Source organism: Diceros bicornis, chromosome 14 (assembly GCF_020826845.1).
Source record: "Diceros bicornis minor isolate mBicDic1 chromosome 14, mDicBic1.mat.cur, whole genome shotgun sequence".
Classification (NCBI taxonomy): domain Eukaryota; kingdom Metazoa; phylum Chordata; class Mammalia; order Perissodactyla; family Rhinocerotidae; genus Diceros; species Diceros bicornis.
This window is the reverse complement of record NC_080753.1, coordinates 26,119,847-26,144,263: the sequence shown is the minus strand read 5'-3', so window position 1 is coordinate 26,144,263 and position 24,417 is coordinate 26,119,847. Positions and strand designations below refer to the sequence as shown.

The window sequence follows — 24,417 nt, the reverse complement described above, 5'->3', positions numbered from 1 at the left end:
CTGCTCTCAGGTCCGTCTCCGCAGGGACGGGGACTTGCAGCATCTTTTCCTCAGGGGCACATATCAGTTGCTCCCATTCTCATTTCTGAGGATGACCAAGTTTTCTTAGTGGAAGCTGAGGGTACCCCACTTTAGGGCCACAGGAGAAGCTTTGGGCATGAGGGCAAGGAGCAGGACCCAGGGCTCTGGGCTGCGGAGGAAGGAGTCAGGGGAGGTGCTCCCGAGACAGGCTGGCAGAGCTGGCAGTGCACCCTCTGCACTGCCTCAGATCCAGCTGCTCGTCAGGAGATGCTGCACCGCTTTGGGTGCAAGTGGACCCAGGATGAATGCCAGCACTGTTCTATGAGCATCTCACTTTTTATCCCTGAGCCTCAGTCTCCTCATCCACAAAATGGGTATAACAGTACTTGCTCATAAGACCTGAGGAGATCGGGGCGTACTAAGCATTCAGCAGCACCTGGCTCAGAGTGGGGGCTCAGTAAGGTGGTACTTATTGTTTTCTTTCACGGTTATTATTAGTTTAGCAAATGGTATTCCATCCATTCAAATCTCTATTCTTTGTGAGCTGATCCTGCCCTCAGTTCTAGGGGGCCTGTCTTAGTCCATTTGGGCTGCTATAATAAAATATCATAGACTTGGTGGCTTATAAACAACCAACATTTTTCTCTCACAGTTCTGGAGGCTGGAAGTCCAAGATCATAGCACCAATAGATTTGGTGTCTGGTGAGAGCCTGCCTCCCGGTTCATTTGTGGCCATTTTCTCTCTGTGTCCTTACGCAGTGGTAGGGTGGAGGGAATTCTCCAGGGCCTTTTTTTTTTTTCTTTCCGTGAGAAAGATCAGCCCTGAGCTAACATCCAATGCCAATCCTCCTCTTTTTGCTGAGGAAGATTGGCCCTGGGCTAACATCCATAACCATCTTCGTCTACTTTATATGGGATGCCGCCACAGCATGGCTTGACAAGCGGTGCATCGGTGTGTGCCCGGGATCCGAACCCGCAAACCTTGGGCCACCCAAGAGGAGTGTGCGCAATTAACCGCTATGCCACCGGGCCAGCCCCACCAGAGCCTCTTTTATAAGGGCACCAATGCCATTTATGAGGGCTCTGCGATCATGACATAATCACCTCTCAAAGGCCCCACCTCCAAATATTATCACCTTAGGGGTTAGGATTTCAACATAAGAATTTGGTGGTGGTGGTGGGGGGGACACAAAATTTAGACCATAGCAGGGCCTGAGTGAGGGGCCCTGAAAACAGCGTGGGGAGAGGAAAGGACTGTACTCCCCAGTACATTATCTGTCCTCTCCCAGCTCATCCTTCTTCTGTTATGTTTTTGAGCACCTTCAACATTCCAGACACTTCACTGGACACGTGGATTGAGGCGCTTCAATTGCAACCAACGTTATTGAGCACCCTGTGCTGGGCCTGTGCTGATGCTGGATATCCAGAGATGAACGAGCACATATACCTTCCCTCAACGAACTCACAGTCTAATGCGGGAAAGCCATCATAAGGACGGTGACAGAACACAGTGAGTGCTTCAGTTCATTCCACTTGTTATTTTAAACCAGAGTCACTGACCACCTCGTGTGTGCCAAGCACTGCACTGGGCGCTAGGGGTGTAGAGATGAGTAAAACAAGACCCCTGCCCTCACAGGGCTCAGAGTCCATGGGCAAACCGAGAAATTCACCAGCAAACACTCAAGAGGGTTCCAAAGTGCCCAGAGGGCCGTAAGCACAAGGGACTGGGGGCCCTGCGGAATTGGGGCAGGGGATCATGGAAAGCTTCCAGGTGGGGGTGACTCCTTCCCTGAGGCTCTGAGGGTGGGCAGAGTTGGGGAATCCTGGAGGAGAACCATGATTCAGGGAGCCTTCCAGAGGTCTTGCTGCTGACAAGAGCACCCATGCTGCCTCGAAGGGGTGTTGGGGGTGGGGGGAGGAGAGGTTTCTTAGAGAGGGGGCTGCCTGAGCTGGGTCCTGAAGCATGAGTAGGAGTTCAGGCAGGCGAGGTGAGTGAGAAAGGGACAGAGGAGACTTCAGACAGAGGGGATTGATTGTGCAAAAGCAAAGAGGTGGGAGGAAGCACTTGCAAGAGGTCCAGCTGGGAGGTAAGCTGGGGGCAGTCCAAGCAGACTCCTCAGATGCTAACGAATTTTGAGGACATGGTCCTGGGTGATGGGGAACCAATGGAGAGGCTCAGGGATGAGTTCAGATAAGGGTTTGAGAAAGCTAATCTTTGAGGACACTGGATAAGAGGGAGCTAGAGAAGTTAAGTTAAAGAAAAAAAAGGAATCATACCCTGGACCTACTCTGAAACTTATTTACTTTCCAAGCTCGGGAGACAAATCCTCCCCAATGTCCAAAACACAACCTTCCAGCAGCTGCAGGGCACATCCACGGAAGCAGCAGGGCACGGCACCAGGTATCATCCATCATACCCAGAGACTGAACCAGGAGGGTCTGTGAACACTGGCCACTTACGAGGCTGGGGCTGAAATACGGCATGCTGGCCCTCTCAGAGCCTTGGTCTAAAGAGAAGGAAACAGTAATAACCCAGGGTGGTACACGCTGCGATGAGAGACAGCATCAGAGCAAACTCAGAGGCTTGGACCCCCAGGTGTCAAAAGGAGAGGTTGAATAATCTGCTACCCAAATACGTCTGGGCTCAGGGGGCCGGCCTCCATCCCTGGATACATTTATATGCCCACTGACCTCAGCTGTGCTCTCCCAGAAGCAGATCCTGAGGCCAAGATTTAAGGACAGGTAGTTTATTTTTAATTGGGAGTTGCCCCCAGGAAGCACTCGTCCCCTACTGTTGGAAAGTGAGACAGGCCAGGGAAAGAGGCCAACAGTGGGGGCATTATTGAGCAGGTTACCTCTGGGGAAGGCTGGGGCTCCATCGCACTGGGACCTCTGGGAGACTGGTACACACCTCTGAGTCGTCTGATCCAAGGGGTGAGGAGCTGGGGTATTTATGCATCCACTCCTATCTATTCATTCTTGAGAGCTGCTCCTAGGGGTGCCTACTCTGCCTGGGCTGGACACAAAAATCTCCCAGTCCGAGACAGCCCCCTGGCAGACAGAAAGTGGTCTTTGGAGCACTGAGGGCGAGACTTCAACAGCATCTGCTTATCACAGCAGTGCTGATCACTATCGCAATTGTAATATAAATGGCTCCAATAATTGTTTAATGTCTCTCTCCTGCATTAGAATATAATCTTCCTGATGACAGGGACAGCATCACCACTTTGTCCCCAGGACCTAGTTCAGTGTCTGGCACATAGCAGGTGTCCAATAGATATTTACGGAATAAACATAATTTGGAGGTTGATAAATTCATGGTAAAGGTCCAGTTCTGTCTGAATACGTTCTCTAGCCTCTTATTTTCCTCTCTCCTCTCCTCTTCACCACAGCCCCCAACCCTGGTATAGCAGAGCCTGCAAGTTGTTTCCCTGTGTTTCTATCCATATCTATATCCATATATTTTGCCTTCTTCTAGAGTAATACAAGCCCCAATATTTAACCTTGTCAGTGACTGCCTGGAATAAAGGGTACTTTCTCCAGCCTCCTTTACAGCTAGAAGCAAGCGCCCACGTGTCTAGTTCTGACCAATGGGTGTGGAATCGACAACTGCCACTTTCAGGAGGTGTCCTTGTCGTGGAGGCGCACCCATCTTCTTCCTTTTCCTCCTTCCTGCTGGCTGGAATGTGGATACCATGGCCCAAGCCGGAGCAGCCATCTTGGATCATTTGGTGGAAGGCTTGGGCCATGAGAATGATTCTTCTAGAAGCTAGAAGAACCAGGAACTCTAATGATCAGGGAGCTACCACTCCACTGTGGCCCTGGGCTGAACCTCTGGCCTTGCTTCACATGAAAGAGCCCTTGGTTATGCCATTGTTATTTGGGGTTTTCTGTCACAAGCAGCTGAACAAGCGAAACCTCGGCACAAGTAAGGTGACTGACTTCTGGGCAGGGGAGAGAACAAATGACTCCCACTGGCTGTCTCCTCCCACCTCCTCACTGCCCCCATGCGCAAACCTCCCTCAGGGCTTTGAGTGGGTCTGTTCTCTCCCTGAGGAACAGCTGCTCTCACAGACTCCCTTTCCCCTTGGAATGGTCCAGACATGCCCCTTGAGTGGTGGTGCTGCCACCCCCCTTCCTAACAGTGACATCAAAGTTCTTTCTATGGGCAGGTAATCCCCTTTTCCCACGCCCACTCCTCAAGGGAAGATAAAGTCAGTGTCCTCTGCACTCTCTCTGCCACAGCCTTGCTGTAGGAAGGGAACCTGGGGGTGGCCTGGCACCACTGGCCCCCACCCCCTGCCCCTCACTGTTTGGGGGTGGGAGTGGATACAAAGGCAGGTAAAATACAGAGTCCTCACAAAGCAGGGAGACAATGATCCAGGAGGCACAGAGAACAGCTTGGGCACACGTCATCACAGGGGCACACGGGTTCTAAGAGCCCAGGGATTCAGCGCCAGGGCCGTGGGGGCTGCCGGAGTGGGGGGAACCTCAGACCCTCCCGCCCTCCGGGCTCCATTGTTCCATTTGTCATTGTCTCCCCACTCCTGCCCCCAACCTTGGCTGTCCCAGGACTGCCTTCGGGACAGATCCCGGGAATGAGGAGAGGACTTGGGAAGGGGGTAACCCCGCTGGGTGGATCTTTCTTACTAGTCACTCGCAGCTCTTGGGGTTACACTTTCCGGGAGGGGTCTGACAGGCAGTGCGACCTTGGACAAGTCCCATGCGCTCCTCCGGCCTCAGTTTCCTTTGCAGTACCCTGAATAGGGGGGTGTGGATTGGCTTTCCTTAGCCAGGGGAACCTGGGAGGAGGTTCGGGGTGCGGGGGTGGGGGGCAGGGCAAGCGCCCCGGCGGCGCTCAGAGCCGGCGGCCCGGGTCTTGCGCTTCCCAACCCCGCGCGGCGCCCACCCGGAGCGCGGGGCCCGGTGCCTCCCGGCCCGGGACGGGGTGAGGACGCGGCGGGGCGGCCCGGTGACCTCCGACGGCCGGGGCGGAAGACCCGGGACCCCGCCCGGCCCCCCCGCGGGCGGGGCGGCCCCGCGCCGGCTCCTCCCCCGGCGCCCGCCGCCCGCCACCCGCCCGGGATTAGTCGCCGCGCGCGGTTCCGCAGGTGGCAGCGATGGCCCGGTGCTGAGCGCCCCGCCATGGCCGGCGCCCCCGGCCCGCTCCGCCTCGCGCTCCTGCTGCTCGGGGCGCTGGGCAGGGCCGGCCCCCGCCCCCAGGTGAGCCCCGCGGACCCCGGGGAAGGGGGAGGCAGGTGGCGCTGCGGGCTGCAGGCGCAGTGTCCTGGCAGGGGCGGCGGGACTTGAGCGAAACTCCGCGACCGCAGGAGGAGGGAACAGAAAGCTTTGGCGGTAGTAGGGACTGGATAGTTGGGCGCCCTGGACTGGGTGGCCGAGGTGGGCGCTTGGACGGCGGACGACTGTCCCAGCCCCGGCGAGGCGCCCGCTTCCTCGCCGCCGGGGCCCCTCTGCCGGGCATCAGCTGCCCCGCAGCCGCCCTGCGCGGACTTCTGCGCCGCGTCTCTCTCCCCAGACCACTTTCCCGACTCCTTCTCCTCGTAAACCTGTGTCTGCGGCCCCGGCATCGCCCGGGTCTCGCCCCCTCCCCGATCTCACCTTTCCCTCTACCCCCCGGACCCCTCCCCCGCGGTGCATACCCCCTCAACCCGCCCCGTTGGTCAAAGACCCTGAGAAGGCTCTGGGAGGGAGAAGAGGCCCAGAGTGTGGACCCCCAGCTCCATTCCCCCCTCCCCGGCCCCTCAGCACAGCCTTTGACTCATAGCCCCAAAGACCCTGCGGTGGCGGCTTGTTGTCCTTCCCTGTGACCTCCCAGATGGAACTTGAGTGCCCCCCTTCCCCCAGCCGCTGCAGCAAACACGCAAGAGGCTCACTGCTCTTCCGGAAGCAACCAGGCCCCCCTCACACACTCACCTGACCCCCCAGGTTGACAACACACACCAGGGCGCATACTGGGACACGCAGAGGCACCCTGGCCTCCTTGGTGCCACCGGAGAACAGACCACAGGTGGCAGCCCCCTGCAGCTCCCTGTGTGGTCCTCTTCTCCTTCCTGCCTTTCCTGCCCCAGGCTCCTGGGCTGGGGGCTGTTGTCAGCCAGTTTTGGAGAGGGGAGTTGTCCAAAGATGCTGTGAGATGCTTGGGCAGAGGGGAGGTGAGGCTGGGGTGGACTATCCTGTGTCAGGGAACTGTCTTGTCCCATTGCTTCCCACTCCTACCCCTGGACCTAAATAATGGAGAGCTTTGGGCAGTGGGCCTGTGCAGGCCTTGAAATTGGTGCTAGACGAGGGACCATTGCCTTGGTGACGGCTGACTCCACCCCTGGCTGAGAATCCAGATGTGGACAGATGTGCCTCCCAGCAAAGGTGCCAGCCCATTTTCAGTCCCCAAATTCTTTTCTAGACTCATTCTCTCCCTCTCCTTGTCCCCTAGCCCAGCTACTGCCCCTAGCCCCAGGAGACACCCTCCCTGCCATGGCACCTTCCCCCAACACCCCAGCCAGGCCTTGGCTTCCCTGGTGTAGTTGGGATCTTTTGGGAGCCAGGACCGCAGACCCGTTACCCACTTCTCTGTCACCTTCACCTCCTCCTCCAGGCTGGCATGGGATGGAGGTGGAAGGCTCTGCTACCTGGTCCCATCCTGCTCCAGGCCAAGTTTGCAGACCCAGTATGGATTAAGGGAAGAGAGGAAAGGGAAGTGGAAAGGTTCTGGAAGCTGCTTGTCTCCTCCCCAGAGTTCTCTTTCCCAGAGGAGTCGGGCTTCTTGAACCTGCCCCTCCTTCTGTCCTCGTTATTTCTCAGCCCTGGGCCTGAGGCAAGAGCTGAATATCCTGGGGCCATGAGAGGCCTGGGGTGACCGAGCAGGGCAGCGGGAGGAGATGGGCTCTGAGCAGGGAGGGTGGAGCTTCGGAGGATGCTCTTGTTCAGGGGCACTGAGCACCCCTGGCTGCCGCAGAGACCTGAGCGACAGGGGCTTTGAGGTTAGACTGCAATGATTGTGACACAACTTCATGTCCATGTATAAGAAGCTAAAAAATGGTGAATTTTGCCTTCTAGTTTCTGTTCATGAGGTTGCAAGACTGGAGTTACTACCTCCATGTCACTGATGGGAGGACAAAAGCTCAGAAAAAGAGAGTTCTCTGTGTAAGGTGACCCAGCACTTCAGGAACAGAGAAGAGAAAGGGGTGCAGGGCTGGGCTGGTGCCTAATACCCACTTGTCCTGTCCACTCTCAGGTCTGGCCAGGCTGGGAGCCGCTTCCCTGCAGGCGGGTAGATGGCTGAACTGACCTCTGAAGAAGGGGAGCTAGGCCACTCCTTTCTTGTTGCTGGGAGGGACCACCCCCCTTCTCTATTCCTCTATTCCTCCCCAAAATCCTGTGAGGGAGCTGCTCTACTGAGGAGACCGGCAAGCCTTTGACACCCCAAATTAGAACCAGACAAAACTGGGTTCAAGTGTCAGGTCTGCTGTTGGCTGGTGATCTTGGGTAGGACACTTGACCATCCCGAGCCTCAGTCTCCTCATCTGTAAATAGGGATCACAAGCTCTACCACATGGGGTTATGGAGAGGACTGAGACACTGGCACCCTGAAGTGGCAGCTTTAGTCACTTGGGAATCTGGAAGCCTCTCCGGGCTGCAGAACAGGGCTGGGAGAGGGGCCATTGGTCGCCCCATGCCTCTGCGCTCTAGTGAAGGGTGGTTGGAGGCCAGGGGGCGTAGCCATCCGCATGGACTTTATTATGAGCTGGGCTCCCTCCTGGACATAGACCCTGGGCAGGAGCAACCAAGAAACCGCATCCTGCTCTCGGATGCCTTGCTCTGAGGAAAAACAGGCCCTTCCTTAGCTGCAGCCTGCCCCTGGGCAGATTCCTCTGTGTGTGTGTGTGTGTGCGTGTGTGTGATAGACAAATACAGAGATATAGAGATACAGTGACAGAGATAGGTAGAGAGAGACAGACCACGGGAGATGGGGGTGGGCTATATGAGCCCCCGTTTCTCTGTATTTGTTCGTGACCCTGTATGTGACAGTCTGTCTGTGTGGGAGTCACTTGTGTGAAACATCTCAGCATGTCATTGTGTGTCTGACAGTGTATATGTGTTTGTGTCCCCGTGTGAGATACTGTGTCTATGGGAAGGTCTATGTGTGTGTGTATATGTTTGTGTGTGACACCTTAGTGTGTGAACGGGTGTCTGCCAGTATGTGTCCATGTGTGGGTGAGAGATGGTGTGCTTGTGACAGAATGTGTGGGTCTTTCTCTGGATGTGTGTGTGTGACAGTGTGAGCTGAGTATACATCAGTCAAGGGGTCTGTGTGTGTGTGCACTGAGGGGCAATGTCTCAGCATGTGAGTGTGTGCCTGACAGTCTGTGTGTTTGTGTGTGTGAGAGAGGCTCTGTGTCAGTGTGTCAGTATGTAAGAATGTGCTGGACAGTGTGTGTGATAGTGTGTGTGACCGTGTATCCATGTGAGGGTTCTTACACATGTGGGAACGTGTGTACAGTTTTCTTTGCCCTGCCCTTCTGCTCAGATATCTAAAGCCCTTAAGAAAAAAAAAAATGACTTCAAAGAGCCGGGGATCCGGCCACCCCACCCCTGCAGGGCTCCGGGGCCAGCGGTGATGGGGTGATGGTTTGAGCTCTGGGAGGTGGGCAGAGGGGAAGGAGGCTAGGAGTCCTGGGAGGAGGCACTGGGGAAGGTGAAGGGCTGCATCAAGTTGGGAGGTCCCAGCAGTCGTCCTTGGAGCCCACTTTCTCCTCTTGGGATGCCCTCTTCCATTTTTCCCACCTCAGTGGGCCAGGGAGGCCAAGGTCTTGAGAGCGACCACTCCATCTGTATTCTTCTCCTTCTGCTCGTCCTCCTTCCAACACGGCCCACTTGTACAGGGCTTAATAATTCATGAAGATTTTCACCTACTTTGTCTTGCTGGATCTCTACAGTAACTCTCTCAGGATAATGATATGCCCGTTTTAAGATGAGGAAACTTAGGCCCCAAAAGATTAAAATGTGTCCCATCAGTCCCACTTGAACAGACAGAGCTGGGATTTAAACCAAGGACTCGTGACTCTCTGTCCAGTGCTCTCTCTCCTGCACACCACTCTCTCCTGGCATCCTCTTCCTCACCACCTGCTTCTTCCTCAAACTCCTAAATCCACCCCCTCCTTACTGTAAGCTCTACCCCAGGCATTGTCCCCGTTCATCTTCATCCCCATCAGAGAGACCGCATGAAGCCTGGCAAGACCTGATTCTACAATCTGCCGGCCTACCCTCACTCTGGCCTCTTACGCCCCTCACGGCTGCCTTGTTCTCTGGGCCAGCTCTGCTGCCCTGTGAGGGCAGGGGCATCCGCCACAGTGTCCTCCCCACCACCCAGCGGCTTGCAGCAGGGACAAATGTCACAGGAGGATGAAATGGGGCAGGGGTTGGTGGCCAGGGCCTTGCCCCTCCTCACAGTTCCCTGCCCATGGGCATGGAGTCCCGAGTGTCGCCACTTGGCTTTGACACTGGCTGTGGTTGCTGCTGGAAGATGTCACAAATTGAGCAGAATGATTGGTCCTTGGGCATGAAAATATGTTCATTTCTTCCTTCTGGGAGTCTGTTGATCCTAGAAGTGAGGGAGGGGAGGGGCCCAGATTCCCCAGGAAGCCAGGCTGCCCGGTGGTCCACTCTGCCAGCAGAAATCTTGAGAACCGCTGCCACTGACTATGCATTTTCCATGTGCCAGAGGCCGTTCTAAGCATTAACTCACTTAATTCTCACAACAATCCTGGAGGGTAGGGTCTATTATTATTCCCATGTGGCACCTGTGCAAGCTGAGGCTAGAACTTAGAACTTTTACACAAGATCACAACCTTAATCTATGGGGGAGCCAGGATCAGGTGCGGATCTGAGCCCAAAGCCAGGGCTGTTCCCCCTCCTCTGTGTCACCTGGGCACCTGGGCACTGCTGCACTTCCCCCTCAGACTGCATGGCCCCCAGCGTTGTCCCAGACCAGAGCCTCACATCTGTCCCAGGTGCAGCCCACCGCTCTCTCCCTGGTCTAGAAACTCTTCCTGAACATCAGTTCAAGGCTTTCCTCAGCTCCCCAGAGCATCAGTGTCCCCACTTCTGCAACTTTGTCCCTGCTGAGCCCTCCTGCTGAAATGCCCACCCTCTGCCCTTGCCAGCCCAGTCTTTCCCCCACCCACCCTTGCTTTACCCCCAGCTCTGTCCCCAGGGTCCCCCAGGGCTCTCCATCTACACTGAGCCCTGCCCGAACCACTCCCGGAGCACTTTTACTACAGCCTTCTCTGTTAGGTCCTGCAAAGCATTTGACCCCACCTCACCCCCAAATAGTCTGGGGACTCTCTCAGGCCAGGGCTGTGTCCTTCTGTGTTCCACATGTCCCCCCACCCTGCACCACCACCCAAAGCCTGGCACGGCAGTGGCTTCCAGAGACACCAAGTGGGGAGAGAGCAGAGGTCTGGGTAGTGCGTGCTGTGTGTGTTGGGGGTGGGGGTGAGCAGTATTTGGAGACCCTGAGCTGGAGCAGGGAGAAGGCAGAGGATCCCTGTTGTCAGGAACCCCTCTATCTGAGGGGAGAGAGAGAGAGACAGCCCTGCCCTCAGGGGGCCCCAGTCTGAGGGGGGACACAGCCCGGCCCTCAGGGAGCCCCAGTCTGAGGGGAGACACAGCCCCGCCCTCAGGGAGCCCAGTCTGAGGGGAAACACAGCCCCGCCCTCAGGGAGCCCCCAGGCTGAGGGGAGACACAGCCCCGCCCTCAGGGAGCCCCAGTCTGAGGAGAGCCAGCCCTGTCCTCAGGGAGCCCCAGTCTGAGGGGAGACACAGCCCTGCCCTCAGGGAGCCCCAGTCTGAGGGGAGACATAGCCCTGCCCTCAGGGAGCCCCAGTCTGAGGGGAGACACAGCCCTGCCCTCAGGGAGCCCCAGTCTGAGAGGAGACACAGCCCTGCCCTCAGGGAGCCCCAGTCTGAGAGGAGACACAGCCCTGCCCTCAGGGAGCCCCAGTCTGAGAGGAGACACAGCCCTGCCCTCAGGGAGCTCCAGTCTGATGGGAGACACAGCCCTGCCCTCAGGGAGCCCCAGTCTGAGGGGAAGACATAGCCCTGCCCTCAGGGAGCCCTATTCTGAGGGGAGACACAGCCCTGCCCTCCGGGAACCCCAGTCTGAGGGGAGACACATCCCCATCCTCAGGGAGCCCCAGTCTGAGGGGAAGACATAGCCCTGCCCTCAGGGAGCCCCAGTCTGAGGGGAGACACATCCCCATCCTCAGGGAGCCCCAGTCTGAGGGGAAGACATAGCCCTGCCCTCAGGGAGCCCTATTCTGAGGGGAGACACAGCCCTGCCCTCAGGGAGCCCCAGTCTGAGGGGAGACACATCCCCATCCTCAGGGAGCCCCAGTCTGAAGATAGTTTTCGTGTTTGAAGCTCTGCTCAGAGCAGGTGACAGGGCTGCCTCTGTCTTGAAGCTCTCTGGGTTGTTGGTGACCAGGCTGGCCTTCATGGTGCTGTCCTTAGCCTTCAACCCCACCGCAGCCCCCACCCTGAGACTTCTGGTTTCCATGAGCTTCCTTGTCCCCACTCCCTGCCCCAGGCACACCATCTGCCCCAGTTCCCAGCAGTGACCTTGCTTCCTGCCTGCTCTCCTCCTAGAAGGAGATCAAGGGGGCTTCTCCCTGGTCTCTCTACCCTCCCACCACCAGCTGTGTTTAGGAGCAGAGAAGAGAGGAAAAAGGTGTGTGTTGAGGGGGTGATCCCCCAGGACCGGCTCTAGTGAAAACTGTGCCAACTCCTCAGTTGTAGCTAAAATCATGACACTGCCTTTGCTGTTGTTACATTTGATTCCGTCTTCTTTTATTTTTTATTCATTTTTTAATCAAATACACTTGACCTTTGCCCTCACAAAAGCTCCGTCCTTCTGTAGGCCCACCTGCGGCCTCAGCACACTTACTCCAACAATGTGGCTGGGTGTCAAGCAAGCTTGGTCCCTTCCCTGGGGCTTCCTATGTGGCCAGGGATGAGCACATGACAACTTATGTCTTTATGGGCAGTGTCTTATAAACCAGGACTCAGTGCAAACCAGGGCAGGATTACCCAGAAACCAGATCCAGCGTGTGCTTAGGGCACCACCAGTGAAAGGTGCAAGCTTCCAAAACAAAGCTATTTTAATTTCAGCATATGTGTATATTTTTGTGATGTCAAAAAGTGAAATTTTGTTTTAAATTATGTATAGGCCCTAAATTTTATACAAGGGGCTCCCTGGTCATTTCAGCATCTACAGCCTCTAAATGAGGAATATTTATAATCTTTAGCCTGTTCAAGAAAAAAAAACAAATAAAAAAGAAACACAGTCCCAAGACATATCTAAAGGAAGTGCACAAAAATGTTCAGAAAGGACAATTCTCACTTGGATGGGTCTATTTGGGTCTCTGTACTAAAAAGCCAGTTCTGTTACCTTATCTGAAAATTGAGGTTCATCTCCCCCTACTCACAGATAGGGGGATCCCTCCCATTGCAGGCCTGATCTCCATGTTCTGGAACTTTCCTGACCCCTTCACCCCATGTCCTCAGGACTCCTCCTTCTCCAGTTGATAGAAGCTGGGCCAAATATTTGATCCGTGTTGTTATGTTAGAAGGGGACACTGGGGGGTCGTGTTGTCCTCTGAGGTAACATGATTGCATTTTGCAGGGGGGATGCTGATGGTGTAGTATTACCAGGCTCTGTAGCACTGAATCCTGTCACACCCCCCACCCTCCAATACTCCATCACAGCATCACAGGCACTGATCTGGGAGACTCTGGGTCCTAGCCTTTGCTTTGCTCCTTGGAGTGCTGTATGACCTTGACTGAGTCCCTCTCCCAGTCTGGGCCTACACGTCCCTTTCTAGTTGAGGAAAGTGTGAGAACCTCATAGGCAGGCTGACTGGGCACTGGAAAGGAGCCCGGGGCAATAATGAAGCCAGTGGGCCCTCAGGAACTCTCTCTTCTAGGTGAGGTCAGATGAGACCATGAATGAGACATACACTCTCCCCTCCCCCTTCACCCATTCACCCCCCCCAACAGCTTCCATTCAGTAGACGTTTATACATCAAGCTGTGCATTGGTCCCCTGGGAGGGATAAAGGTATCAAAACATCCACCTGGAGCCCCTCTGTGGTGGTGACTTGGTCTCTCCCATTTTCAGAGATGGCTGGTGCCTGGTGGAGTTTGGGGCTCTAAGGTCCCATAGAGATCAAGAAACCAAATGGTGTAGGGGGATGGGTAGACAAGGGGCTGGCTGGACCCAAGCGGCCCTCATTTCTGCCCTCCTTCCAGGGTGCCACTGTGTCCTTCTCAGAGACACTGCAGAAATGGTGGGAATACCGCCGCCAGTGCCAGCGCTTCCTGACTGAGACTCCGCCCCCGGCCACAGGTGAGTCCAGGTAGGGCCCTCACCCAACCAACTCCCAGAGGCTTTGAAGGCCACCAGAGTTGGGCATTATTTGTCCCTCTAGGATGCCACATCTTCCCTGTGCTTCCATCCCTTTGTCCATTCTGTTCCCTCACCTGAATGCCTTCCTGCCCACTTTCTACATACCGAAAATGCGCAGGAGCTTCCAAGTCCAGCGCGAGTACCACCTCCTCCACAAATCTTGCCCAAGGAATGATGTGGTCTTTTGGCTGTTGCCCATTGGCTCTGCAGTCAGCCTTGGGATGCTGGCTCATTGTGCCTCATTCCCCCTCACCCCCAGCCCCCCCTCAGGAGCAGGGACCTGGCCTTTCCATTCTGTGTCCTCCTGAGCACTTTCCGGCCTGTGCAGGGGCTGGAGCCCCAACCCACATATTTATAGGAATAAATGTTTTGGGGGAATTTGTGGGGTGGTATGAAGATTGGACCCAGATAGGCCTGGGTTCAAATCCTGACTGCACAATCATAACACAGTGACCTCAGGAAGGTTATTTCAGCCTCGTGGGCTCCATTTCCCCTCATCTCTGATGTATAAATTAAGAATAGGCTTCTAGGGATCGTGTATGGGGCACTTACTTACTATGCTCAGGTATCTATGTAACATACACTATTTATCCCCACAAAGCCCTGTGGGCTCGGGATTACCTCATTTTACAGATGAGGAAACAGAGACATTAGGTAACTTGCTGAAGGTCCACTGCTGAGAAGTGGCCGAGTTCCCTTGCTTGGCACCTGCCGGGTAGGGAAAGTGCACACAGCAGAGGTTTCTGCCCTACCAGCCCCGCACTGGGGAGGGGAGGGGAAGGGCCATGGCCAGGCCAGGACTCAGAGACTGTGCCCTGCTGCACCAGGCCTGTTCTGCAACCGGACCTTCGACGAGTATGCCTGCTGGCCGGATGGGCTGCCGGGCTCCCTCGTGAATGTCAGCTGCCCCTGGTACCTGCCCTGGGCCAGCAGCGGTGAGTCCCCTCCCCACCCCAGACCACCCTTCCCCCCATATCCAGGAGGCCTGTGATGGGGGGTGGAATAGTGGGGCGCTGCTTTCTTTCCGCTGAGACACAGCCCTCTCCGTCCCAGAAGGTCCTTAGGCCTCCTAAAGGGCAGTCTGCCTGTCTTTTATTGTGGGAGGGGAGTGGAGGGTATCGGATGTAACCTGGGTCTGAGGCCTGTGCTGGCCGATGAGGGTGGAGTGTGAGGTCTGACTTAAGAGAGAAATGTGAGCCCCCTCCCATCCAGTAGTCAGGAAAGGAGCCAGGTGGGGACAGATCCTGGGGGTTTGGGGGTGTTACCCAGAAGTGTCATTGCTCTGATGTATGTATGCATGATGTAAGAATGTGTGTTGTATGTATGTATGATGCAAGTGTGTATGACGTAGGTATGTATGATGTATGTGTGTATGATGTGAGTTTGTAGCTGCCCCCTAGCCCACTTGCTGACTCTTCAGGTGTTCACTGGTCAGATGAACCCAGATGGGAGCAGTGATCAGGGCGTTGGTCCCTCAGGCCCTCCCCAGCTCACTCTTGCCTGCAGGCGACACCCTGCGCTGGGAAAGGAGTGACTGGGTAGGTGAGAAGGTCATTGGAGTAAGAGACCTACAGAGGCTGCAGCGGGAGCTCTGACTGCGTGGGTAGTTAATGCGCCCCCCACCCCTACCCATCTATCCCAGGCCCCAGGGAGGCTCACAGGAGACAAGCACCTTTGCCTCTAGGAGCTCGCAGTCTCAATAAGGGGAGAAAAGACACTCTCTTACAATAACAGCTAATGTTTACTGAGTATCTACCATGTGCCAAGTCCTGCCCTAAAAACAGGGTTTTCATTTTTTACGACTGCCCTATGGCTATGCTTGTTGTACAGATGAGGAAACCGAGGCCCCAGGAAGTTGAAGTCACTTGCTCCAGATGGCATGGTAATGGCAGAGCCAGGATTTGAACCCAGCCTGTGCTCGTGACCACTGTGCCTTGAAGGGGTCTGAGACCAAGCAGAAACCAGCCCAGAAGCAAGTATAAAAGCCAGGTCGTACTACGGGAAGCCCGCAGTCTTCCTGTAGGAGGCAGTCCCTGAGGGGAACATCTGGGCTCCTGGCAGGGCCCAGTGTGAGCTTCATCTCAGAATGCAGGACTGAGGTCAGAGGAAGCCCAGACAGGGATCCTAGGGAGGCTCTCCCCTCTCTGCCCTCCCAGTACACCCAGATCACCCCAAAGTGCACAGGGAGAGCCTGCGCCTGGAAAGAGTCGGGCATCTGGGTAAGACACAGAGGGGATCAGTGGCCCTTCACACAGCACTTCTGTGGCCCATCGTAAGCACTTTACATATGTCCACTCATTTAATCCTCACAACAACCCTATGGGGCAAGTACTCTCATTATCCTCCCATTTTACAGAGGAGGAAACTGAGGCACTGAGATGCTAAGTGACTTTTCCAAGCTCACACCTCTAGTAACTATCAGACCCAGGAATCAGTCCAGGAGTCTGCTTTAGTCAGTGTGTTTAATTGCTACGCCAGACTTCCTTAAAAGTGTGTGCGTGTGCACCCGTGTGTGTGCCTATGCATGTGTTCCTGTGTGTGTGGCGCTGGGCGTGGAGACAGGTGAGTGGCCTGGGCCTCTGCTAGCTGGGCACACCCCTGGGGAGGGCAGTGAGCTGCCTGCCCTCTCCCTATAGACGAAAAAATTGAGTCCTACTATCTAATGGTTCTGCTTGCCAATGTTCCAAGTGGCTGAGTGAGCTTGAGCAAGTTCCCAGACCTCTCTGTGCCTCAGCTTGCTCCTCTGGGAGATGGGCTAAACCAGGTGATGGGGGTGTTGGGAGGATTGCAGGTCCTTGAAAAATGGTAGCTGTTGATTTTTTCCAACCACCCTACATACCTTGCCCTCCTCTTGCAATACATACTTTCCCTGCCTCCCAAAGGTTTGGGACTGGCTGCTCTGCCAGCCCGGAGTGGGCCTCTAGACCCCAGGGAGCCAGGCGCAGGACAGGGCCCATCACTCAGCACTAAGCCGCCCCCAGCTCTGCCTGCTGCTCGCGGCTGCATCCATCACCTTTAATTTTATTTGAGCAGGAAATAGGTCCTGGTGGTGCCCGTTTATGAGCGAACACGGTTTTATTGCTTTCTCTACGAAGATAACGGCCACTGCACAGGCCCCCTGCCAGCCTCCGCCCCCCTCCCCGGACTCACGAGGCTAATTCACTCCTTTCTGACACCGGGAATTACCAACTCTGCCTCCCTCTCACCCCTCCCTGAGTTAGGGACCCACAGAGTCACCCACCGCAGCCTCCTGCAGCATAACTGCTGTCTCTGGCCTGTCTTGACTGTCCCCTTGGCAAAGGCTGGCACTGGGGGCTTCTCTGACCCCCACCCAGGGCAAGCGGGAGCAGGAGCTTTCTTCTGGAGTTCTGGAGCTTTCTTGGATTGATGAAGGGAATAGCCTGTGGAGGAACTTCATAGTGTGAGTTGGTGGGGAAGAAGAAAGGGGGGTGTCTTAGGCAGGGTCCTGGCAGAAAACACACTCAGCTGGGAATTGGGAGAGATTTTAATGGAGGGGCTACTTACAGAGGCTGGGCAGGTTAAGGGGCCAGTAAGGTATATAAAGTACCAAGGACCACAGCAGTGGGAAGCTTTAGCGTCTCTAGACCCAAGTGGGGCAGGAAGGGGGCTATGAGGCCCCCAGGAGAGCTGGAGGTCATGGTGACAGAGAGGCCACTCAGCACAACTGTGGCCATGGGGGGGTGAAGCCGACTGCCGGAACCTCAGAATCAAGCCAAGGAGGGAGAAAGGGAGAAATACCACAGCCTCTCTCTCCTTCTGCCCTTCTACTTTCTGCCGCTGCCTCCCATTGGCCAAACCCAGGAGAGGGCAGGGAGCCCAAGTGACGCTGTCCACAGGGGTTAGCCTTCTGGGGTGCAGAGGAGGGCAGAGGAATGAGTGACTAGAGAAAGAATTAAATTCAAAACAATAAGTGGACACCGAGTTAGGTCTGTGTCAGGAGCTAAGAGTATGTGAGCCTGTGTGTTGGGCTGAAGGCCGGGGTTGGGGGGGTGTGTGACCCTTCACCATGGGACTGACAAGGTCAGCTCAGTGGCCCAGGAAGTGGTGCTGAGGGAGGTCAGAGCCCCCTCTTCTGCCTGGGGTGTGGCATCAGGAAGACTTCCAGAGAGAGGTGACATTGAGGCCAGGCCTGAAAGAACAGGCAGGTGGAGAAGCGGAAGGAGGGCGCTCCGGAGAGGGAGGCCATGCAGGTGCCGCCTTACAGATGGGGCCAGGCCTCAGAGCTTAGAGCTGCACAATGTCTCAGGGAAGCCAGGCAAGCCCTCGAATTCGGACCCCTCTAATGCAGAATTTGGGACTCTGGATGGCACAGAAAGGGCAGGAGCGGATGAGTCCAGGAAGGCAGGTATTCAAAGGAGATGCCTGGTGTCGACAAGATTCTCTGTAAACCAGAAGGCTGGAGCGGCTTCGGGGAGCCTGCTGCCACCTGAGGGCCCTCCAGCAGCCGCATTTACCCACAAACAGCTGATCTGCTCGTTACAAATCATTCTGGTCTCATTAGCTGCACCCCCTCCTGATCTCTACCTGTTTTGTTAGCTTAGTTCTAATTATATGAGAGTCATAAAATGCTTTTAAAATAGCCCATAACTCACAATTCTTGGAAACTCTGACAGGTGCCTCCCTTGAGTAACATTTAGCCCGGGAGCTTTCATGGCAGGCCAGCGTTGCCAAAGGGAGACTGAGGCCCGAGCTTGGCCCTGGAGGAGTTCTGCTGAGGTGGTGTCCTAAGCTCCAGCCACAGCCGGAGGGAAGAACCCTTTTGAGAACTTGGGGTGGGGGCAGCAGCAGGGCTTCTATTGTGGCCGTGGTTTGAAGGCCTACTATGCACCAGGCACTGCACACGCTTTATCTCCTCATCCTCACACCACAGACCTGGGAATTCATTATGGTTCCCATTTTACAGACGAGGAAACAGACCCAGGGAGGTCTGCCTAAGGTCCCCTAGCAGATTGAGGGCAGAACCTGGATTTGAACTTGAGTCTGTGTAGTTCAGAACCTCAGCTTCTTCTCCCAGGCCATGATGTGAGGCACGTCCCCTCACCTCCCCCCCACAAGTTGATGCCTTCAGTTTGGGCCCTGCCTTCGACCCTCATTCCACTACTTTGAGGAGGGCCTGTGACTACCCTCTCTGAATCCTAGCTTCCCGGTCTGTACCACGGGGCCCAGTAGTCCTCACTGGCCTGGCCGCTGTGGTTGCCAGGGTGCAGGAGCTAATGGATTCATGAGCAGCTCTCACAGCCCTGAGTGCCTGCATCCACGTGGAAGGGTGGCTGTTAGCTTGATTACAGACGCCGCTGCAGTTTCCGGGAGGGGAAGTGTTTAATTGGGGGTTTTATTTCCAGCACCAGGGTCTGCCTTAATGAAATATCCCTGGGCCTCCTGGCATGCGGCCGGCTGCCTCCTGATGTTGACAAGACCAGAGCCAAGCCCCTGGCTGTGATTTACCAGCAGCTCCTGGGCCAGATAAACTGGGCTGATAATGCAGGGCTGTGCCCAGACCCACCCCACCTCCAGCCAAGATGGGCATCTGGGGACCACAGGCTCGGCCAGGAACCAGCCCTGGCTTTTAATATTGGCGGCTGATGAAGATAATTGGCAGACGCACTCCCCTAGGCTTGCTGAGCTTTTCAGGCACGCAGTGATGCCTTGGTGCTGTGGCAGTAACACACGCATCTGTGCACACACCACCTCCCCATCCTCCGAGGTGGTCCTAAACAGAGGGCGTGGGATCGGTGCAGGCTGCCGGGGGTCTGCACTGGCAGGAGGACCTGCTGGGAGGACACTAAATGTTAGCAAATCTAAGCCCAGAGGAAGGGCAGCAGAGAAATGGCACATGGCCATTGTTGACTGTTAGTGAATTTGGCTGCTGACGTTTAGCCTCTGGAGACAGAGCTGGAGGTTTGAATCCTGGCTCTGCTACTTCCTGGCTGGATAATCTTGGGCAAGTCGCTTGGCCTCTCAGAGGCTCAGTTTCTCCATCTATAAAATGGGATTAACTGTGCCTACCTTGTAAGGTGGTTGTGCTGTTCAAAGGTGTCAGGCATACAGCAGGTGTTCAAACACCGATTCTGTGCGTGTGCAGCCTGCAGAGACGGTGTGTAAGGGGTATGTAGGGAGGAAACCAGCAATTGTGAGTGCCTCCTATATGCCAGGCCCTGTGCCAGCTGTGGCAAGTGGGTATTATTAGAGTCACACACCTGTGGGCTGAGTCCTGGGTGAATGGGCGGTTCAATGGTTTGTGCCCCATCACTGTGTCCTCTCCCTTCCCTGGCCCCTCTGCCTCCTCTTTTCTCCCCACATCCTCCCATCAAAACTGGCTGCTGGAGAAGGCTCTGGTATCAGTCTCATTCTTCATGGAGTCAGCCCAGATCCCCATCACTGCTCTGGGGTTATCTACCACTGAAGACTGGTCTGGCCTCATATCAGAAGACAGGACCCCTGCTGAAGAATTCCAGGCATCCACGCAGCAGATAACATTGGCATTCTGGGGCCTGAGAGGAGCCCCTCAGGTTGCTAAAATCAGACCACCTGCCTCTCCTTCTCTGTCCTTGTCCTTCCCCTGATTCCGTTCATGAATGCATCAGGGGGCTATTGGGACATGGCTCTTCCCACTGCAGTAAGTCTCACCATTGCATTTTCAGGTTTTTGTTTCTCTACAAGGTAAAATCTTTTAAAATGCAGGTTCTTCTAGAAGCAGTGATGCTGCAAGCTGATTTACCCCACTGTATTACCAGAGAGTTCTGTCTCCTGAAGAGGGACCTGGTTCAGAGTTTGTTTCTGAAAGGGAGGGGGAGAAAGGAGAGCTGGGTCAGAGTTAAGGGAGGACAAGAGTCCCCCTGCCAGGCCCTGCAGGTGCCCGACAGTGCGGGAAGGGAGCTGTCCCCGGATCCTGAGGTAAAGACCCCCCTGCACATAACAGCAGTGGCGGATGGACGGTTTGTGAACTGTAAAACAGAGCCCCGTCCCAGATGGCTGTGTCTCTCCTGGGCCCTTGCCGGCTAGGCCCTGGGGCTGGCAGCGCACCCATCACGCACGTATTTTAATGAGCCTCTTCCCACAGACACGGTTCTTACTGGTACCTCTCCACCTGGAAACTTCTGACCAGCCACTGCCAATTAGTGGCTTCTCCATTCTCCCTTCCTCCCGCACACTGTGCCTTCCTCCTGCAGCTGGGGAAGCGGGTCTTTAAAATCTTTTAACCTTTTAGAATTTTAAAGTCTTTCAAAATTCGTCCTTGGTTCCAGTTTCTCTCCTTGATCCCCCTGTGCTAGATCTCCCTTCCTTTTTGTCACAGGTTTTCTGACCCTGGGGTCAGACTTAGATTCTCCTGCCGAGTGGTAATGAGGAATTTCCTCCCAGATGCTAGTAGGCCCCTTATCCCCTCTTGTGGCCTTACAGCAAACCTGGGGCCACAAGCCACCCACCTCCCTGGGAATGTGGGCGGTGAGGCATGGCAGGGGCACTTCCTCAGTGCCCAGATGCCCAGACGTTATGTGAATGGGCACAGGGAGACTTCTCACCGCCGGCTCTGCTGGGTCTGTGTTTGATCTCTCCTTGGTTTGCGTTTATTCTTGTTATCGCCCAACGTGGGGCCTTCTGCTTGCCACAAGACATGCCAATAGTCAAGAGGCAAGGTGGTAGGAGAAAAAGGACTTGTTTATTACAGCTTGCTAGCAAGAGGGAAGATGGCCGACTCATGTCCAAAAGAACCATCTTAAGGGGGCACAAAATCTTACAGCAGTTATATAGGCCAATGGGTTACAGGGGAGGGGGTTAGGAATGTTGACCTTCTGGTGTTACAGACCGGGAGTCACCACACCAGATCTTTCACTTTTCACTGATGATGGCTATCAGTGTAGATTCTCTTTTCGGGGGTCATCACATTCCTAAGGAACTCAAAAAAACAAAATTATCATCTTACCGCAGCTGGGAGGTACATGCACAAGCAGGGGTCGTAAAATCTACAGAGCAGTTAGATCTCCTGGAGGGTGCATATCCAGCTGGGTTAGTTTGTCAGAGGTCATTCAAAGTTACAATAGAGTTTTTCTTTTCTACAGTATGGCTTACCTTACGTCAACTTTGTCTTGAGCCGGTATCATTCTCTTCCTTTCTGAGCAATTTTTTTTTTTTTTTCCTGTGAGTCTTGATTCCCTGAAGCCAGGGACTGTACTTCCTTCCTCCTTCAGGCTGGAGCTCCCTGAGGACAGGGGCTGGATCTTTCCCCACTCCCGGACTGGGAGGTCGCCAAGGGCACACTCCATCTCCAACTACTTGGAGCTACTTGAAGGGAGGAGCTGGATCTTCCTGCCTTTTGAATGGAGGGTCTCCAAGGGCTGTGTCTCTATCATTGACTTTTAAATCAGGTGGTCTTTGAGAATAGGACTGTGTCTTCTTCATCAGATTAGGACTTCTTAAAGGCAGGGCTGTGTTTTCCCTCAGACTGGGGCTCCCTGAGGACAGGGCTGTGTCTCCTACTCAGATTGAGGCTCCCTGAGGGCAGGGTTGTGTCTCCCCCCTCAGACTGGGGCTCCCTGAGGGCCCGGGCTGGATCATTACCCCCTCCCGGACTAGGAGGTCTCCAAGGGCAGTCTCCATCTCCAACTACTTGCAGCTACTTGAAGGGAGGAGCTGGGTCTTCCTGCCTTTTGAATTGGGGGTCTCCAAGGGCTATGACTCTACCATTGACTTTTAAATCAGGTGGTCTTTGAGAATATGACTGTATCTCCTTCATCAGATTAGGACTTCTCTTTTTTTCGCTGAGGAAGATTCACCCTGAGCTAACGTCCATCACCAATCTTCCTCCTTTTGCTTGAGGAAGATTCACCCTGACCTAATATCCCTGCCAATCTTCCTCTGTTTTGTATGTCGGTCGCCGCCACAGCATGGCCCCGACAAGTGGTATAGGTCCATGTGCAGGAACCGAACCCAGGCAGCTGAAGGAGAGTACACTGAACTTAACCACTAGGCCACAGGGCAGGCCACCAGATTAGGACTTCTTAAGGGCAGGACTGTGTCTCCCCTCAGACTGGGGCTTCCTGAGGGCAGAGCTGTGTCTCGCCTCAGACTGTGGCCCCCTGAGGGCAGGGCTGTGTCTCCCCTCAGACTGGGGCTCCCTGAGGGCAGGGCTATGTCTCCCCCTCAGACTGGGGCTCCCTGGGGGCAGGGCTGTGTCTCCCCCTCAGACTGGGGCTCCCTGAGGACGGGGCTGTGTCTCCCCTCAGACTGGGGCTCCCTGGGGGCAGGGCTGTGTCTCGCCTCAGACTGGGGCTCCCTGGGGGCAGGGCTGTGTCTCCCCTCAGACTGGGGCTCCCTGAGGACAGGGCTATGTCTCCCCTCAGACTGGGGCTCCCTCAGGGCAGGGCTGTGTCTCCCCTCAGACTGGGGCTCCCTGAGGACAGGGCTATCTCTTCCTTTCTCTCAGGAGCTCTATCTTCACTTTGTTCTCAGGGTCTGCTCTGCTGGAGGAGAGTTGGAGGGAGATGGGCACTGGCTGAGTCCTGAGAATCAGAAGTCTCAGGGTGGCTGTGGGGTTGTTAGGACCACTGCTAGTCAGCACCAGACCTTGTCAGTAGTGTGATATGAGGCTTCAGGCAGGGACATGGAAATGGGCTAGAGTGGTCTCATCTCAAAGGCATGGATTCATCAAACTGCATCCCAGGGTGGCTGAGAGGGAAGGCTGAGGGTGTGGCTGGGTGGCCCTCACCTTCGTGACCCCTTCTTGCCCATAGTCCAAACAGGCATATGGCAGGGGAGGAAGGCCCGAGTGTGCGCGCGTTTGTGTGTGTGTGTGTGTGTAGAGGGGAAGAAGTGTTGCTAACCCCGAGGGGTCAGTTCTGGGGAGCAGGGTTGACCCCCCAGGGTGGGGAGGAACGTGGGGCATGTGGCGTTGGGTCGAGGCTCAGCTCCTGCGTCTCTCTGCCCCAGTGCTGCAGGGACACGTGTACCGGTTCTGCACAGCTGATGGCCTGTGGCTGCATGTGGACAACTCCAGCCTGCCCTGGAGGAACCTGTCTGAGTGTGATGACTCCAAGGGAGGGGACAGAGTGAGTTGAAGATGGGTGCTTTGAGCCAGCGAGGCGTTGCAGGGTCCCACCTTCATTGGAGCAGGGACCCTGGGTGGGTCTGTGGCTATCTCGCCCATTTCCCTGCCTCTGGGGGCTTTGCACACCATGCTTTCTGGACAAAGGTGGTGTGTGTTCACCTCTCTGGCCTTGGAACAGGGCCCTAGATATACAAGGACCATCGCTATAGGTTATTCTCTTTCTTATGTTCTGGATCCCCGGTAGGGCCTGACTTGGGGCCCCACCTCTGCTGCCATCCCACGGGAAAGAAGGATGTGGGAGAGGAGGATTGTGGGCTGCCCCGTGTACACCGTGTTCCCTGTGTGCACACAGAGCTTCCCCGAGAAGCAGCTCCTGTCCCTTTACTTCATCTACACGGTGGGCTACGCACTTTCCTTCTCCGCTCTGGTCGTCGCCTCGGCCATCCTCCTTGGCTTCAGGTAAAGGGACCCGGGGCCTGGGAGGGGACTGCTTCATCCTAACTCCGTGCTGTGTTCCCAAATGGAGGAGGAGGACACCAAACCAAAGCAACAATGCTGCAGGTTCTTCTCTTAAGAGGTCTCCGAGAGCCCGTATCAGAGATTCTGAGGTTGGAAACACAGGATACAAGACTGTATACTTAGTCTAATCCTCCAATGTAAATGCGTGCATATAATGCTGCAAAAAAGGAGAAACAAACACCACACACACACACACATAAGGCATACACCCCAAGCCTGAAGAGTGGATGGTAGGATTGGGAGAAATCCTCTCCAATGAGCATGTGTCACTTAAATAACCAGGAGTTCGGTATGATTTTAGACAAGATCTCAGGGGTGTCGAGATTCTGCTC

General features: G+C 55.3%; 1 protein-coding gene across 1 annotated transcript in view; it reads left to right on the top strand.

The window, feature by feature from the left end:
- Positions 1-8,371: 8,371 nt before the first annotated feature.
- The window catches only part of GLP1R (glucagon like peptide 1 receptor), a 32,538-nt gene continuing 16,492 nt past the window's right edge, over positions 8,372-24,417 (top strand). Inside the window, exons 1-5 of the mRNA XM_058555472.1 lie at positions 8,372-8,383; positions 13,347-13,443; positions 14,331-14,438; positions 23,449-23,567; positions 23,919-24,025. Coding sequence (XP_058411455.1) covers positions 8,372-8,383; positions 13,347-13,443; positions 14,331-14,438; positions 23,449-23,567; positions 23,919-24,025 — 443 coding nt within the window. The remainder of the gene's footprint in view (positions 8,384-13,346; positions 13,444-14,330; positions 14,439-23,448; positions 23,568-23,918; positions 24,026-24,417) is intronic.